We start from the raw sequence: 18,766 nt of genomic DNA on the forward strand, positions 1-18,766 counted from the left end.
TAACACAGCCCGGACACCACTGCCTGCTGGTATGTACAGATACACAACACACCAGCACTACCACTGTCATTACAACTCGCCCAACCTGGTTTCTTATCCTGTTTCCTCCTACATATAAATAGTACTATAATCAGATTGAAATTCCATAAATCACAGACGTAGGCAACAAAGGTTAAAGGTCTGGAGCCAGGCTGAAACAATACATGATAATTAAAATCATTCACTATGTGGTCAGTAATGTTTTATTCCTTTGGTTCCTTCACATTTTTCACCATAAATTTACCACTGATAGTTTCAATCACTTCATCCATCTGTTTGTCAAGATACCTGTATCCACAAATCTCACAGTTCACTTTATCACCACTCCATCCAATCATCCATCCATCAGGCAGCTTTGGTCGTTCTGTTTGTACCAGAGGGATTAGCAGCGAGGCCGGAGAAGAGATGAGATGGAGATTACGACAGAGATAATGGTGTTTGGATTTAGAGTCACTCTGAGGAGGCAGTGGGAATTCAAAGCTGCAGCTTTAATCACAGGTGAGCCATGTGCTCTCTGATCTGATTTAACAGACTGACTTACTGCATGTTTAAAACAGAGCAGCTGACAGCACCGAATATAAGAAATGACATGAACAAATGAAATAAGATGAGAGCAGTTTCTTTGCTCTTGGTTAGACAGACAGTGGCCACAGAGTGTGAGTTTCTGCTTCCTCTCCGGTCAATAGCTGACTCACATGCATCTTTTATCACAGTTCCTCTTTTAAGGAGGGACTTCCTGTCATTGATTTCCCATAAAGTGATGAGCTCCTCTCACTGCTTATTGTAAATATTTTCAATAATAAATCCCTTATATCCTCTATATCCTCAATAAAGCACTTACACTGCTATACAATATATGATGTGTGGTCACAGGGATATAATTTGGTTTCTGTACATTGTACTGATATACAGTGGGAGACCTTGAGGCCAGCACACTATCATAGGGTTCTGAAATTAACTTAACAGGATGCAGGATGATCACCATGATAAATATAAAAATCTAAATTCTGTTACACTAAAGTATGTATATTTTAGCACTTTACTGGAATCTTTTTTTTTTACATTTATATTTTAAAATGCAGTATAGTATTAGCTCATTAGGCCTTAACTCATTATTTCGATTAGACAGTCTTATAAGGGAAACTCACTCTTTGATTGATCAGCTCACAACTCAAAAATATGCATCTTGAGATGAGGTGTATGAAATATGTTAAAAGGCCACCAACATAATAAGTAAATAATAAAAAAAAATACATTAAAAGGATGGAAACCACTGATATGTTTTGCTATCAGATGAAGATGGTTCCTCTCTGAAATGTAAATGACATTTTAAAAAGAGACTTTTGACATTAACCTCTGTGAAACTACCACTAAATGATTAATCAGTTATCAAATCTGTTGTGAAATACTTTTGTCAATCGTTTAATTGATTAATCAACCTATTGTTTCAGCTCTGGAGTAATGGTTGGTTTCTGGGTGCCAGGCGAAATAATGAAACATACTATGAGTGTCAACAGGGGGCCAACAAGTTTTTTTTTTTAGGTTAATCTGGCCATGGTTGTATGTTTTTGTAAGTTTGCTTACACTTAAAGTAAGTCTCATGTTTTAAGTTAAGAATATTTCATTTGTATCCAGGTTAATTCTTCTAACTGCAAATTCTTCTAAGGTCACAGTTCTCCAATAGATATTTAACCTCTTACAGGAACCTAGTATTTCACAATTTAGACCAGGAGAAGCTTAAGACTTTTACTTCTCAGGATTTAATCACGAAAGGCTCCATTATATGGATTATATGGATATATAATAATTCTGTTACTTTCGAGCACAGACTGTGTATAAAGATTTTATTATCTTAAAATTCAGTCAATGTTTGTAAGACACTGGTCAATGAGTTACAATTTGGAGCATGTCGCCATCTACTGGTAAGACTGACAAACAACACCTCTATAACATTTTTACAGTTGACACAGGGATCTGTGGTTAAATGCCTTTTATATTACATTGTTTTAGTAAATTTTTAATATCAAAATATTGTGCAAATTATTTATGTAAAACCATGTTTTATTCATCATGGTCAGTAGCCTTAATCTGTCAACATAAACCCGCACATTCACGACATGCTGATAAATCTATACTTAATGGGGAAAGAGCAAATATCACCGCTAAGATTATAAAATTAGTCACGTGTGTTGCATCTTTATTCAGATGGTTGCTGAAATTAAACCTAGTAGGATTTATCAGTACGAACTTATTAAATATTTGTGTCGAATCTGCCGCGCTGCTTCACAGTCAGCAGAGCAAGATGGCGGCCCCTACGAAGCAGTAAGTAGCAAACATGCTAACGCGATTATGACTGTGTGATTAACAATAAACAACCGTCTCACTGTGTTGGGGTATTAGTTATAGTTATGATAAAAAACTTAAAGTGCTGTAGCAGCCGTGGTGTTACAGCTCAGGGTTATTTATAACAAAGGTCTTTCGCCCATTGCTGCTCCTGTAGCTAGTTAACGACATCTTAGAGTCAGTTTTGTTCCTTTAAAGCTTCAAATTTGAACTTTTTCGTACATTTTGATAATGAAACTTATTCATTTCACCACCTGTACTTTATTTTTGATCTGTGCCTTACAAGTGACAGACTGTATGGGAGAGTTAGTTATACTTAAACTAGCTAACATTACTCATTCAAATGCAGTTAAATTGCTTGATTTCCATTAAGTTTAGGCGTTTTTGTCTCTCTACTCGGTGCGAAGTCGCGCGTAATCTTATATTTTTAGAAATATGTCTGTCTTATAGACAAGATAACGTCTGTTATAACCATGATATGGCTGTTTGCAACAAGAAAAAGGAAATACATACACTCACCAAGCACTATAGGAACATCATACTGAGCAGTGTCTCACAGTTGCTCTCAACACAGCCTCAGTTCTTTAGTGGCATGGATGACAAAAGATGTTGGAAACATGAAATTTGAGATTCTGGTCCATGTTGACATGTTGCAGATTTGTCAGCTGCACATTCATTCTGCCGGTCTCCTGTTCGACCACACCCCAGAGAGGCCATAAAGGGGTGCACATGGTCAGCAACAATACTCAGATAGGCTGCTGCATTCAGACACTTGATCGGTATTAAGGGGCCAAAAATGTGATAAGAAAACATCCCCCTCACCATTACACCACCACCACCAGCCTGTACTGTTGACACAGGGCTAGGCTGGGTCCATGGATTCATGCTGTTGACACCAAACACTGACCCTACCATCCACACGCCTCAGCAGAAATCCACATTCATCAGACCAGGCTGCATTTTTCCAGTCCTCTTAAAAGTCATTTGCTGTTCATTCAAATGGCTGCTTTAGTTTTGGTGTCACATGCAAAGCCTTTGCATTTGTCCCTGTAGAGATACCACTTTTCCTAATGAATTATGGCTTGTGAAAGTTGTACATGTGAAATACATTTAAAGATGACTTTTGTAGGACAGGGTTTAAGAAGCTCTGTGTCCTGATTGTCCACAGGTATGGGCTGATCTTGCCACAGAAGAAAGGAGCTTTAAAGACAGCAACCCTGCAGAAACCCTCAGTGTTCGGGGATGACTCAGATGATGAGGTGGGTAAACTTTGGGATTTGTTACAAGCAATATAATTTGTCATTCACCAATCACTACATGTGACTCAGGTATTTTTACTATTGTGGAAACTAAACAGGTTTTTGTAAAAGACATTAAATAAATGTATCAAGGTAACAGTTGGCATTATAGCCATAGACTTCTGTGTAAATACAGTGTATATGTTTTGTTCCTCAGACGTCAGTTGGGGAGAGCCTGCAGAGAGAAGCTATCAAAAAGAAGATGATGAAGCAGGTGAGGAATTCAAAGACTTTATGCAACTTGAGTCAACATAATGCTATAGAGTCTTACCTTTTTTTCCTCTGTGATGTACATTTCTCCGGTCTCTGTCTTTCTCTCTTTGCCTAAAGACACGTCTTGAGATGCAGAAGGCCCTGGAAGAGGACAGCACTGTATATGATTATGACGCTGTGTATGAGGACATTCAAAAACAGAGAAATGAGACCAACAAAAAAATTCTGGGAGGCACTGACAAAAGGGTAATCTCATTTACGCTGAGATTACAGAGAGATGCAGTTGTTAGAAAGACTGTCCATGAGGGCTTTGCATTGGCCAGCATGCAGTCTGCCATGCTGCTTCTGACATCAACTGGCAAAGGAAACAAGAAACAAGTGCAACTTCATTTCCGTCTTTGTCTGTCTTCTCTTTATAACAGCCAAAGTATATCCACCAGTTAATGAAAGCAGTCGAGGACCGGAAGAAAGAACAAGATCGAAGGGAGGAGAGGAAGATCCAGAGGGAAAGAGAGGCAGAGGGGGAGAAGTTTGCCGATAAAGAGGCTTACGTTACCTCCGCCTATAAGCAGAAACTGCAGGAGCAGAAGGAGGAGCAGGAGAGAGAGAGGAGAGAGGCAGAGATGGAAGGTTAGACTGATACTTTACAACTATTTTTAGGCTGCTGGCAGATACAGTGAGACTTTGAAGTCCAGACAGTTTAAACAGCATATGAATGTAGCTTCAATTTGATTTGCCCAAAGAAAACATTTGTAATCCCTAAGCAGCCTGGATATTGTGCAAACAATCTGTGCTGCCAATTTGAAAAATATGTGGAAATAGGCTGCTTCATGTGAAACAATGTAAATGATTTGTTTGAATTATGTTTGTTTTGCATAGCCGCCTTGGATGTGAAGAAGCAAAAAGACCTGAGCGGCTTCTACCGTCACCTGTTGAATCAGACTGTGGGAGAAGAGGCGATACCAGATCGCTCAGCAAACAAGTCAGTCACTGCTCCGCATTACTTGCTCATCCATAATCACATCAAAAACCGTTCTGAACCTTTAACTACATCTGTCTGATTCTTCTCCTGCAGAACTCAAGCCTCAAAGGATTCAAAAGACACAGAGAGGACTTCACCTGTTCCCTCACCTACATCCCGTGACAACGCCCCAAGTTCATGCAGCGACAGCGAGGAGGAGCGTGAGGAGAAGTCTGGGTTTAGCAAGCCAGGGGCGGGCTCTGCACACTCAAAACGCCAGTATAGACAGAGGTCGCCTTCTTCAGGGAGCGAAGAAGATAAGGAGAAGGAAAGACGGAGGGAGAGGGAAAGGCATAAGAAGAGTCACAGAGATCTAGACAGAGACAGAGGGAGGGACAGAGATAGAGACAGAGATAGAGAGAGGGACAGAAACAGGGCGAGGGAAAGGGATGACAGAAATGGAGGAAGAAGAGATGACAGGGATAGAAGGAAAGACAGGGACAGAGACAGGGACAGAGACAGAGACCGAGACAGAGGCAGAGAAGATGACAGAAGTCGGGGCAGGGGGGAGACAGAGAGGGAAGACAGGCACAGCAAGAGGGAGAGGAGCCCTAAAGAGAGAGACAGGGACAAGAATGGGGAAAGAGAGAGGAGGAGGATTTCAGCTGATGACGAGCGGAAGGACAAAGATCGGGATGAGGAGAATCAAAGAGGAAAGGAACCCGAGAAGGAGAAGGCAGTGAAGAGGGAAGAAAAAGACCCAGAAAAGAAGAAAGACGCTGGAGCCCAGGGGAAGGAGAGAGAAGGTGAAGAGAAAGAGGAAACGGAGGAAAAGGCCAGCAAGTTTGCAAAGCGCAGCACAGATCAGACTGTGAGCTCGGCGAGAGAGAGGTACATGGCCAGACAGATGGCACGCTCGGCCTGTAAGACATATATCGAGAAGGAGGAGGACTGAGTGCTGTCCAGCACATGACGCAAACATCTCTAAACTGCACACAACCTTTGTCTCAATTAAGAGGATACAGTTTATGTTTTCATTTTTCTTTCCCTCAAAAGAAAAGAAAAAACAAGTTACTTTGTTCTTTGTCAAAATTTTCTCACCTGCACCGTTACCCAATCCTACTGGTTCCTACTGACAACATATAGTTTAATTAGATTTTCTTAGGCTCAATCATTTCATCAAGCAGCTGGGCACTGTAGTTTTTAGGAAACGTTCCTCAAACAGAAATAAAATCTGTTGGAGACCACTTTCATCTGCAGATTAATACACATTTGCTACACTACTGAGTATTTACAGCAGTTAAACAGAGTATGTGAAACTGAATCCAGATTAACTCCAGTGCCTGTGTTCAGTGCAACAATGTGGCTTGTTGGTGTGTTTTTAATATGGACAACAACAGAGGAGTAAAGAATATTAGGCTTTGGCTACACAGAAAATATTTGTTAGTGGGATCAGGTCATTCTTGGTTTTTAGGCTTTTCGTGGGATTTGATGACAAATAGAAAAATACTGGATCTTGCTAACTTTGTCCTGTGCTCATGGCCATGGTGACGAGAGACTTGAACAGTGGGTTGTTGATTTAATATTGTGAAATAAGAATGTCGACTTGTAAATATGAGTTTCGACAGAGAGCTTCTCGTATCATCACATACAAGAACGAGAGTATATGTGAAACTTAATCTGACGTTGTGTTTATTTTCTGTCATTTAGGCTTTGTACCTTTTCTCTTGGGAGTTAGTGACGAGTCAATAAAATTATTTCTGGTCCACAGTTTTTTGTGTTGCTTCCTGTTTGCTCTGCAGTCAGTTTGATTTTAAAATGTATACAAGAATGAAGATTTTGGCTCATAATTCTGATGGTAACAACGTTTATTTCATTAGGTTCAGTTCACAGAAAAACGTGTTACAGCTTTACAGGTTTTGCACAGGAAGACATTAGTTGAAATGGAAGCATTGTCGGATTGCAGGAATCTTCTCTTGTGTGTCTCCTCTGCTTCTGTGTCAGCTTTGCTCTAGTTGTATGTGGAGATGACAGTCCACTGAAACAAAAGAAAAGGTAGTCAGTATCTGGAATGTTGTAATGACTGATTTACACCTGAGAGGGAAATATTGTAGTTTTTACTCCACTACATTTATTCAACAGCTTTATGATGCAAAACCGTTCAAGAACTGTTGGAACTAGCCACACCTTGACCAACTACTACAACAGAAAGATGCTATTTATACATTAATGACATTTTCTGTGCAGGACCATTTGTTTTTTTTATGGTAGAATTGCTATTTTTACATATTTTTATGAATATTTCTGCCATATGTTATCTTTTTTCATGTTGAATATCTTGGGTAAGCAAACTAGGTACATCCATAAATGGCTTTTTGGCAGAAATAAACTTGCCTCATCCCAGTCTAAGGTGATCACTCCATCGGATGATTTGTCCTTGAAAACATCTGTGAAGAAAACAAACCACAAATATCAGATTTTTTTCAACGCAACACAAACTTAAACACACATTTTGAAATACTGAGGAAGCTACAATACTGTGCTATAGGCCTCAAATCTATCATAAATGATGTGTGTTAGAGTTTACTCTGACACTGTTTTCTTGAGAACAAGCTTAAGGTGGATTTAGCTCTTTATCCCCTATGTTGTTGTCATTGTGAACATGTAAAGGCCTAACTTCTCAAAATGGTGCGATGCGAACAATGGTTGCCACGTCACTCACTTTTGGAGTTTTCCAGGCGCAACATGAGAACGATGAAGTCCTCCATGATGGTGGATGAGACGCCTGAATAGCGGAACATCATCAGTCTCACGGCAACGTCGTTCACATCCATCCCTGTTACAGAAAATAACAAATACTCCAGTTACAACTGGGAATGTGACGCATGCTCCCCTTCTTCTACTGGCTTACAGGTGTTATTAAGTTATGGTCCAGTTTAAATGATTTGAAAAATAGTTTTACCAGCAGATCCAATTGCTTTCTCGAGCTCATAGTCAGACAGGGATCCATTCTTATTCGAATCAGCGCGATTGAACTGTTTCTGTAAAGAAGATTAATGTACATTCAGAAACTAAGAGCAGTTTAAACAGATTTTTATTATTAACTGCACATCAGAGATTACGTAAGTCCATGTCTACACTTTAAAAATGAGTGTCTTGTGTAAATAACTCAGAAAACTAGGGGGAAGGAGTTGAAATATGACTTTATCGTGCCCATATTGGCTTCATTACCTTGAACTCATGAATCTTGGTCCAGAGAGTTGAGAATTCACTGAAGGTCATCGTCATCCTTTTGTCGGTCTTGGTGCGAGTTAAGGATGTCTCATCAACAACAGATGAAAAACAATTTCACTCCTGATCAGAGTGATTTCATTTTGTCTCTCTGGCATGATTCTGTCAGGTGATTTGTAACATAACAAGTACAACAAGACATTTCTGTATTTAAGGATACATCTACCATGGCAATCATGCTCCTGCAGGTGTCCAAGCCAAAGCCGTGCCAGGTCCCTGTGAATGGTAAATATAGTAACTTGATTTAGAGCCATGATTCACAACAAATAAATTAAGATTTTGAAGGCTCTGAAAAAGCATGCGATGTAAATCAACTCACCATGAGGGAAGTTGTCGTTGAGGAGCTTCTGGAGCTGTCTGGCGCTCAGCTCACCCGTCTGACAACAGATACAGAAACATTTTTCAAAAACGAATCAATGTCAGTGGAGGGGAAAATGGATGAGTGGAGAGAGGAAGGGGGAAAATTTTGAAGAAAGGTGAAAGCAGAGGAAAATATCACACCTGGCCAGCGTAACGGTTGAACAAGGAGCGGTCAGAACTGTTATCCTTGTTGTTGTCCTCCTCCTCGGACTTGGTAGGGATCTAGAAGAGAACAAAATCAGGTCATCACCAACATTTAATGGACCAGATGTCAAACTGGCTAACAATAACAGCTCTCTCTAACGTGCATCCTTTTGTATTTCATACCTCGGGAAGAATCAGTTTGTCATTGTCGGTGTCGTCATCATCACCTCCATCGTGGACGCTGGATGCAGGGGAGAAATGTGTTAAAAAGGTTTAAATTGCCCTTGTGTTATTAGATCCAACATCTAGACTAGAAATACTCTTACAGTGTTATCCTGCTCTGGTGGATGGATGCTGTTTTGAATGCTTATACAACTGGACTAATATTAGTCTTGCTAAGATCCTAAAATGAACATCAACATCATTGGAAACTTCTCGCCAGTGTGCTAAAACACCAAATCCCCCCAAAAATATACCAAGGACATGATATCAATCAATTTGGCAAAGCAGATATTGGATTAATTTTTAGCAGTGTTTTCTTTTTTATCAGTAATCCTTGTTTTGGAATGAAAATGAGACTTACAGGACATGTCAAAAATCAAAGTAAGTCTTTACCTGATCTTAGTGTCGGTCTTGGTGTAGACGCTGAGGACAAACTCTGCACTTGTGTAGGGCTTCATGGTAGAGGGGACGATCACATACTCTCCAGGCTGCAGACTGTGCTGCTCAATCAGATCCCTGGCATAGTCGTACATCTGTCTTTGCTTCACAGGTTGGCTTCTCCTAAAGAAGTCAGATCCCAGACGTCCGGCTGGCGTCTGGAAGTATAATGAACCTTATTTAATGTGATGACAGTGTTTCTTGAGTATCAAATTGCTTTATCTGGGTTATGTAAATGTGGAATTTGTTTTGTATGCACAGTTGGGAGTGTTCTTCTATGTGCTTACCCCTGGTGGAACCTGTTGGATGTGAAATGGGAAGGAGAATGTCATTATACAATATACATCAAATCAGTCACAAATACTACAACATTATCTTCTATTTAAGAGACAAAATTTCCGAATGCAGACCTTGAAGAGGGTGAGTCCGACTGGGTTGAGGTGTCTCTTCTTGCGATGGCCCTGCTCTGGTTTCTGCATCAGAGAAATCAGGATGTTCTGGTCTTCTTTCTCATCCTTGTCCAAGATGGTCACCTGGATGCGATACTGAGGGTTTGTGGCAAAGGTAGCTGGAGGTAATGAGAAACAATGACAACACAAGGTGACACTTTTAGACAGAGCTGCATTGTTTTCTTTGCACTCGCACAACAAACATCTTGTCCTTTCGTCAAGATAAAGAATGAATTGGACTCACAGCTGTTCACGTTGCCACCTGCAGATCTCCCCGCCACCCACTTGCCATCGTAAATCTGGCATTTCCACTGGGTGTCGGTGTCACCATCAAGGAAGTTGGGGTTCTCGCAGCAGATGAACATCATGAGGAAATAATGGCAGAAGTCCTCCAGCTCCATCCTGACAGACAAAGTCGAGCACAGGGGGGGAAACAAAAGAGAAAGACCGGGATAAATGTAAGATGCATTCTACATCCCAACTAAAAATGAAACAACAAACTATACAATTATATGACTTTTAAGTCTACTGCATGTTCAGGCCTCATTGTTCAGAGGCAGCCTGTGAGGTTTATGACCCCTTGCATGCTCGTGGTTTCCCACTGTTTCACTGATTAACAGTTGTTGGTGGTAACACACAAAGAAACAAAACAATATGCAAATTGCAAGCTAGTAAAGATGTAATTTGTCACACAACTTCACATGCCATTTTAAAAAATTCAGCTAACTTACCAGAACTCTCCATTGTCACGATTAAAGCACTTTTCCCGATCCGCCTGGCTCACACTGTTCCACAGGTCTGACCTGAGCACAAGAGGAGAATGAATGAGAGATAGAATTGGGCATATCGAAGCTGAACAGATAGATTCTGTGTTATTTTTCTTCACACTAATATAATTAGTCTTCAGATGTAGTGCAAAGCATATGTAAGGTTGATTCAAGTACTTGTCGCTCCACTTTCCGTTCCACTCCGTTTTGCCCCAGGGGTTCATGATTCGCACCAGCCTCACTTTGGAGCCGTAATACGTCACCTTAAGATCAGAAATCAGAAACTTTCAACGCTTCTAGTACAGTATCTCCAGCCAATACTAATTCAATACTAACAATATATTATTTGTGCACATGTTCTTTTGCAGTAGTTTACCTCAGTGACACCTGTGATAGAGTAGGCATGGGCATCCACCAGTCCAGTGTGGGCCACAGTGTTCACCAGTTTATCCTGAATAAACAGCACCATTAAATCACCACAATGAGTTTGATTTGAAATTTTCTTCTTCTTCTTCTTCTTTGGCTATGTAATTGGTTCTCACCCCCTTCTGGGCAGTCCCACAGCAAATCAGTGAGTTGCACTCAGTGGCATTGGTTAGTTGGTTCCACAGTTTAACATCGTGGCCTGCGCTATGGACCTCCCTGAGTTGGAACATCATGGCCACGCCTCCAGTGAAATCCTTGCAGGCCTCTGATGGTAAGCCAGCGCTCATGTCTGCGTAGGAACCGCACACTCTGAAGGAGACAGAAAAAAAAAGGATGTTTGTAAATCTAACATCTACAGTCTTGACTCTGGTGTTTGTGCCACAGCTGCAGCCTCCTAAACTGTTTTATATTAGGGTGAGAGAGTTGGTTTCATACTTGGCATACGCCTTCTCCAGCAGAGGAACCCAGAACTCATTTCCTCCATTGCAGTGCACAGACAGCAACTGGTTGTTCAGTGTTGGCAGGTGGTCGTCAATGACAACGTCCACCCACTGGCCGAACCTCCAGAACTGACACAGAAAGGACGCATAAGAATGATAAGTTAGCATTGTTCAGATGTATTGTGAAAGCGTTACAGCTTTAACACCTGTATGTATGATCAAATCTTTACCCTGAAATGAAATATTCCTGCATAGTTCTTGAAGGTCTGGTCCATTGGCACAACCTGGGCCAACAGGCGTTTTTGCAATGTCAATGCAGAAATTGAAGCCAGGAACCAGCAGTTACCTAGAGAATGAAGAGAATGAGTGCTTTTCTCAAGTGCTGCCGCACAGTTCACATTTTCACTTACAGAAGTTAGATGAAAACTAGAAACCTTTGCTTACCAACATAGCCCTGACCAAAGTCAAAGCGTGAGGCTCCCTGAACACAGAAAGCAGGCTCACTGCTGTTGTTTTGCCTTTTCAAGATTTCCTGGACAAGACAGCAAAGGAAATAAATCAAATATACACCAGCATGTAAGAAAATATATAAAAGAAAAGATGCAGACTTCAGAATGTGAAAATGTTACTCTAGTGGAAGAGAAAACATATTTTAAAGTATTTTACAGCTGGACGAAGCCACTCCACTTCATCCTCCTGCCAGCTCTTCAGACTTGACAGGTCTCCCAGAGAGCGGTTGTCAGGTGGGAAGGTGCTGTCCACAAACAGCGAGCCTCTGCGGAGGCAGTTTTCTCTCAGCTGCGCATAGGCTTGGTTCTTGTACTTGGCAGGGTTGGAGGGGCTGCCCTCGCTGCCATCCTGGTAACGCAGGTTAATGACAGAGGCGCAGGTTCCGTTTTCAGGCATGTTGATGAGAGGTTTCAGATAGACTCTGCAACACAAGAAGAAAGTAAGAGAATTCTGAATAGAGTTTAAAATGCAAAATGCTTTTCAGGTGTAAGTGGAGATATTTACCTGAGAGACGGTTGCAATCAGCTGCTGCTTCCTTACAAGAGAAGGTGCCCGGAATTGCCCAGTCTGGTCTTTGCAGCTGACTGTCCCCTGCTTATATTCACACTGTCTTACGTAAGACTGGAGAGAGACCCTCCCCCAAGAAAGCATAGAGCAAGTATAATGATACAGTGGTGGGAGGTTTCTGGACAAGAAAACTGGTTTTCTGGCATTACCCCCCCCCCCTCCCCCTCAACACCACCATTGACATTTCACCTGTTATGTCATGCCTGGCAGACATGAATGTAGTTTATTTCTGCTCGAGGGCAAAACAAAAAAAAAAGTTACAAGAGTCAAGCAAACAAAAAAAAATGCTGACAGAGGCTAACAACCACAGGTGACAACTGACATTGTAAAATTCATATAATTTCACACAATTTTACTGTATTTGTACTAAAATTTACCTTGAGCCTTTAATATAAATTGGTTGATTGAAGTTGATACTTAAACTGCTCAATGTGCAAAATCCATCTCAAGGAAAAAAAGGTTTATCTGTAATTGTTTTATGTCTCTTCTAAATTTCAGAATCAGCTCTGATTTTAAAATTGATTGCATATCAAATGTCTCTCCAAACATCTAATGGAAAAATATTAATAATTTTTAAATCCAACAAAATGCAGAAGAAACATTTTATGAACAAACTGAGATATTTAAAAGTGTCTCCTCTTTCTCCTTTTTCTTTTTCTTTTGAAAAAGACAGCAGAGGAGACTTGTGTTTGGAAGCTGGGTTATTAGAGGGGACTGTGAGGCGCCTCATCAGGACACACCACATTTGGGCAAACTGTGCAGTCAGTAAAGAGAAAAAAAACATTGAAATGACTTCCCATTTGCAATAAGTGAGTGTTCTACATATTGCACTTTAAAAACACACAAACATTGGCTTAAAGACCTGTGATCACTTTTAACTCTAACCCTAACCCTTGTGTATTAAACTTGTATTTGCATATATTTATTTGTAACATATCTTGTCTATATCTTGTTTTATGTTACCTGCCAAGGGACTACAGATGTAAATTAGCATTCTTTCTACAATCTGACATGTTTGCATCTTATGTTTTATGGTGATGTTCATAAAAGTCTAGCTACACTGTCACATTCATGTCATGAACATGTCAGTAAGATCTCAATGCTTGCACTTAGAGAATTTATGTTTGCTCTATGCAGTGATGGTGGGATTAGTGAAATTTGCCCCCAGCAAAATCCTGAGAGTCCTGAGAATTGTCACGCACACACAAAAAATTTTAGGGGCAGGAAGAAAACCTCTATATGCAAATTAGTCCAAAAAATGTCCCCAAAAAACAAAAAAACAGTATATGTCAGTATTTTGTAGCAATATCCTGTGTGCTGTAACTGTGCATCTGTAGCTTTTATGTATATAAAATCAGCACTGGCTAAGATTGCACAACAGCATGTAGTGATGAGAGAACTGCTTATTTCAATCAGCTTTTATTATAACATATAACAGGTTATAATATAATAATAGCATATGAAAATAAGATCTGTATTCATTCGGTCATTCATGCATAGTTCTCACAAAATCCTTGTATTCACATAAGTTTTGCTATGTTCTCTACAAAGATGAAGAAAAACAACTCAACAGAAAAACTTTTCTGAATGCTAGAAAAATGAAAGGTTACAAATATTTGGGGAATCTATACTATGATAGTGAACTCAGTGGAACTTGCCCCTAGCAGGATTTGGTCCTGAGAACTGTCACACACTTGAAGGATTTTCTTCTTTTTTTTTTTTTTTTTTACACATCACTCTCAGTATACAAGAACTGAGATGAGAGGATGAATTGATGAATGAAAGAATACGCACTGAGACAATTGCACAGGACTGGGATTGAAGATGAAATAAAGCATCTGGACACAAGCCTACAAAACAAAACAGTAAATAAAAAACATTAACAATACAAACTGTCTTTGTGATGCTGTGCACTTGTACAGCAGGAGCAGAGACCTAAGACCTCACTACAAATTATTTTAAATGTAACCATCATCTATGGCACAAACATGCAAAAGCTGACCATTAGAAGCTTGTGGGGCTGCTGTAATGGATTACATGACAGATATACAATATATCAGTGATGTTTTCATTGTGTATGCCTCCTGTAGGAACCCCACTGGATCTGTCTCAGGAGGATCTCATGCCAGTTTGGACTTGGGTTGTGAAATAGCTGCTGAACAGCTGCAGACAGAGACAGAGACCGAGACAGAGGCAGAGAAGATGACAGAAGTCGGGGCAGGGGGGAGACAGAGAGGGAAGACAGGCACAGCAAGAGAGAGAGGAGCCCTAAAGAGAGAGACAGGGACAAGAATGGGGAAAGAGAGAGGAGGAAGGATTTCAGCTGATGACGAGCGGAAGGACAAAGATCGGGATGAGGAGAATCAAAGAGGAAAGGAACCCGAGAAGGAGAAGGCAGTGAAGAGGGAAGAAAAAGACCCAGAAAAGAAGAAAGACGCTGGAGCCCAGGGGAAGGAGAGAGAAGGTGAAGAGAAAGAGGAAACGGAGGAAAAGGCCAGCAAGTTTGCAAAGCGCAGCACAGATCAGACTGTGAGCTCGGCGAGAGAGAGGTACATGGCCAGACAGATGGCACGCTCGGCCTGTAAGACATATATCGAGAAGGAGGAGGACTGAGTGCTGTCCAGCACACGACGCAAACATCTCTAAACTGCACACAACCTTTGTCTCAATTAAGAGGATACAGTTTATGTTTTCATTTTTCTTTCCCTCAAAAGAAAAGAAAAAACAAGTTACTTTGTTCTTTGTCAAAATTTTCTCACCTGCACCGTTACCCAATCCCTACTGGTTCCTACTGACAACATATAGTTTAATTAGATTTTCTTAGGCTCAATCATTTCATCAAGCAGCTGGGCACTGTAGTTTTTAGGAAACGTTCCTCAAACAGAAATAAAATCTGTTGGAGACCACTTTCATCTGCAGATTAATACACATTTGCTACACTACTGAGTATTTACAGCAGTTAAACAGAGTATGTGAAACTGAATCCAGATTAACTCCAGTGCCTGTGTTCAGTGCAACAGTGTGGCTTGTTGGTGTGTTTTTAATATGGACAACAACAGAGGAGAGTAAAGAATATTAGGCTTTGGCTACACAGAAAATATTTGTTAGTGGGATCAGGTCATTCTTGGTTTTTAGGCTTTTCGTGGGATTTGATGACAAATAGAAAAATACTGGATCTTGCTAACTTTGTCCTGTGCTCATGGCCATGGTGACGAGAGACTTGAACAGTGGGTTGTTGATTTAATATTGTGAAATAAGAATGTCGACTTGTAAATATGAGTTTCGACAGAGAGCTTCTCGTATCATCACATACAAGAACGAGAGTATATGTGAAACTTAATTAGTTATTTCTGTCATCTACCTCTTGAAGTAATCAATAAAATTATTTCTGGTCCACAGTTTTTTGTGTTGCTTCCTGTTTGCTCTGCAGTCAGTTTGATTTTAAAATGTATACAAGAATGAAGATTTTGGCTCATAATTCTGATGGTAACAATGTTTATTTCATTAGGTTCAGTTCACAGAAAAACGTGTTACAGCTTTACAGGTTTTGCACAGGAAGACATTAGTTGAAATGGAAGCATTGTCGGATTGCAGGAATCTTCTCTTGTGTGTCTCCTCTGCTTCTGTATCAGCTTTGCTCTAGTTGTATGTGGAGATGACAGTCCACTGAAACAAAAGAAAAGGTAGTCAGTATCTGGAATGTTGTAATGACTGATTTACACCTGAGAGGGAAATATTGTAGTTTTTACTCCACTACATTTATTCAACAGCTTTATGATGCAAAACCGTTCAAGAACTGTTGGAACTAGCCACACCTTGACCAACTACTACAACAGAAAGATGCTATTTATACATTAATGACATTTTCTGTGCAGGACCATTTGTTTTTTTTTATGGTAGAATTGCTATTTTTACATATTTTTATGAATATTTCTGCCATATGTTATCTTTTTTCATGTTGAATATCTTGGGTAAGCAAACTAGGTACATCCATAAATGGCTTTTTGGCAGAAATAAACTTGCCTCATCCCAGTCTAAGGTGATCACTCCATCGGATGATTTGTCCTTAAAAACATCTGTGAAGAAAACAAACCACAAATATCAGATTTTTTTCAACGCAACACAAACTTAAACACACATTTTGAAATACTGAGGAAGCTACAATACTGTGCTATAGGCCTCAAATCTATCATAAATGATGTGTGTTAGAGTTTACTCTGACACTGTTTTCTTGAGAACAAGCTTAAGGTGGATTTAGCTCTTTATCCCCTCTGTTGTTGTCATTGTGAACATGTAAAGGCCTAACTTCTCAAAATGGTGCGATGCGAACAATGGTTGCCACGTCACTCACTTTTGGAGTTTTCCAGGCGCAACATGAGAACGATGAAGTCCTCCATGATGGTGGATGAGACGCCTGAATAGCGGAACATCATCAGTCTCACGGCAACGTCGTTCACATCCATCCCTGTTACAGAAAATAACAAATACTCCAGTTACAACTGGGAATGTGACGCATGCTCCCCTTCTTCTACTGGCTTACAGGTGTTATTAAATTATGGTCCAGTTTAAATGATTTGAAAAATAGTTTTACCAGCAGATCCAATTGCTTTCTCGAGCTCATAGTCAGACAGGGATCCATTCTTATTCGAATCAGCGCGATTGAACTGTTTCTGTAAAGAAGATTAATGTACATTCAGAAACTAAGAGCAGTTTAAACAGATTTTTATTATTAACTGCACATCAGAGATTACGTAAGTCCATGTCTACACTTTAAAAATGAGTGTCTTGTGTAAATAACTCAGAAAACTAGGGGGAAGGAGTTGAAATATGACTTTATCGTGCCCATATTGGCTTCATTACCTTGAACTCATGAATCTTGGTCCAGAGAGTTGAGAATTCACTGAAGGTCATCGTCATCCTTTTGTCGGTCTTGGTGCGAGTTAAGGATGTCTCATCAACAACAGATGAAAAACAATTTCACTCCTGATCAGAGTGATTTCATTTTGTCTCTCTGGCATGATTCTGTCAGGTGATTTGTAACATAACAAGTACAACAAGACATTTCTGTATTTAAGGATACATCTACCATGGCAATCATGCTCCTGCAGGTGTCCAAGCCAAAGCCGTGCCAGGTCCCTGTGAATGGTAAATATAGTAACTTGATTTAGAGCCATGATTCACAACAAATAAATTAAGATTTTGAAGGCTCTGAAAAAGCATGTGATGTAAATCAACTCACCATGAGGGAAGTTGTCGTTGAGGAGCTTCTGGAGCTGTCTGGCGCTCAGCTCACCCGTCTGACAACAGATACAGAAACATTTTTCAAAAACGAATCAATGTCAGTGGAGGGGAAAATGGATGAGTGGAGAGAGGAAGGGGGAAAATTTTGAAGAAAGGTGAAAGCAGAGGAAAATATCACACCTGGCCAGCGTAACGGTTGAACAAGGAGCGGTCAGAACTGTTATCCTTGTTGTTGTCCTCCTCCTCGGACTTGGTAGGGATCTAGAAGAGAACAAAATCAGGTCATCACCAACATTTAATGGACCAGATGTCAAACTGGCTAACAATAACAGCTCTCTCTAACGTGCATCCTTTTGTATTTCATACCTCAGGAAGAATCAGTTTGTCATTGTCGGTGTCGTCATCATCACCTCCATCGTGGACGCTGGATGCAGGGGAGAAATGTGTTAAAAAGGTTTAAATTGCCCTTGTGTTATTAGATCCAACATCTAGACTAGAAATACTCTTACAGTGTTATCCTGCTCTGGTGGATGGATGCTGTTTTGAATGCTTATACAACTGGACTAATATTAGTCTTGCTAAGATCCTAAAATGAACATCAACATCATTGGAAACTTCTCGCCAGTGTGCTAAAACACCAAATCCCCCCAAAAATATACCAAGGACATGATATCAATCAATTTGGCAAAGCAGATATTGGATTAATTTTTAGCAGTGTTTTCTTTTTTATCAGTAATCCTTGTTTTGGAATGAAAATGAGACTTACAGGACATGTCAAAAATCAAAGTAAGTCTTTACCTGATCTTAGCGTCGGTCTTGGTGTAGACGCTGAGGACAAACTCTGCACTTGTGTAGGGCTTCATGGTAGAGGGGACGATCACATACTCTCCAGGCTGCAGACTGTGCTGCTCAATCAGATCCCTGGCATAGTCGTACATCTGTCTTTGCTTCACAGGTTGGCTTCTCCTAAAGAAGTCAGATCCCAGACGTCCGGCTGGCGTCTGGAAGTATAATGAACCTTATTTAATGTGATGACAGTGTTTCTTGAGTATCAAAT

The 18,766-nt window shown here is 40.3% G+C and overlaps 3 protein-coding genes across 10 annotated transcripts; 1 reads left to right on the forward strand and 2 right to left on the reverse strand.

Annotated features, from left to right (window-relative positions):
• Positions 1-2,287: 2,287 nt before the first annotated feature.
• Positions 2,288-15,196, forward strand: nsrp1 (nuclear speckle splicing regulatory protein 1). Its single transcript, XM_018691531.2, has 8 exons — positions 2,288-2,361; positions 3,551-3,641; positions 3,838-3,894; positions 4,011-4,139; positions 4,316-4,523; positions 4,773-4,875; positions 4,969-5,819; positions 15,093-15,196. Exons 1-7 carry the CDS (start codon positions 2,342-2,344, stop codon positions 5,807-5,809), a joined length of 1,449 nt encoding a protein of 482 aa, XP_018547047.1. The 5' UTR covers positions 2,288-2,341; the 3' UTR covers positions 5,810-5,819; positions 15,093-15,196.
• Positions 6,711-18,727, reverse strand: LOC108893472 (calpain-1 catalytic subunit). 8 transcript variants are annotated; one of them, XM_051078776.1, is made up of 10 exons: positions 18,508-18,727; positions 8,833-8,890; positions 8,647-8,727; positions 8,465-8,522; positions 8,306-8,361; positions 8,086-8,154; positions 7,817-7,895; positions 7,577-7,690; positions 7,249-7,301; positions 6,711-6,892 (listed from the first exon to the last, which is right to left on the reverse strand). In XM_051078776.1, exons 1-10 carry the CDS (start codon positions 18,645-18,647, stop codon positions 6,866-6,868), a joined length of 735 nt encoding a protein of 244 aa, XP_050934733.1. In that variant the 5' UTR covers positions 18,648-18,727; the 3' UTR covers positions 6,711-6,865. The 8 variants fall into 8 exon arrangements, with proteins under 8 accessions (XP_050934733.1, XP_050934736.1, XP_050934739.1 ...); XM_051078779.1 differs by lacking the exons at positions 8,647-8,727; positions 8,833-8,890 and adding exons at positions 17,890-17,970; positions 18,076-18,133; XM_051078782.1 differs by lacking the exons at positions 8,465-8,522; positions 8,647-8,727; positions 8,833-8,890 and adding exons at positions 17,708-17,765; positions 17,890-17,970; positions 18,076-18,133.
• LOC127143699 (calpain-1 catalytic subunit) lies at positions 9,666-12,512 on the reverse strand. The gene is made up of 11 exons (XM_051078775.1): positions 12,406-12,512; positions 12,058-12,322; positions 11,836-11,923; positions 11,622-11,737; positions 11,387-11,520; positions 11,068-11,260; positions 10,902-10,976; positions 10,703-10,788; positions 10,490-10,561; positions 10,003-10,160; positions 9,666-9,877 (listed from the first exon to the last, which is right to left on the reverse strand). The coding sequence occupies exons 2-11, from the start codon at positions 12,295-12,297 to the stop codon at positions 9,681-9,683; spliced, it is 1,359 nt and encodes a 452-aa protein (XP_050934732.1). The 5' UTR covers positions 12,298-12,322; positions 12,406-12,512; the 3' UTR covers positions 9,666-9,680.
• Positions 18,728-18,766: the final 39 nt, after the last annotated feature.

Source organism: Lates calcarifer, linkage group LG20, assembly GCF_001640805.2.
Source record: "Lates calcarifer isolate ASB-BC8 linkage group LG20, TLL_Latcal_v3, whole genome shotgun sequence".
NCBI classification, from domain to species: domain Eukaryota; kingdom Metazoa; phylum Chordata; class Actinopteri; family Centropomidae; genus Lates; species Lates calcarifer.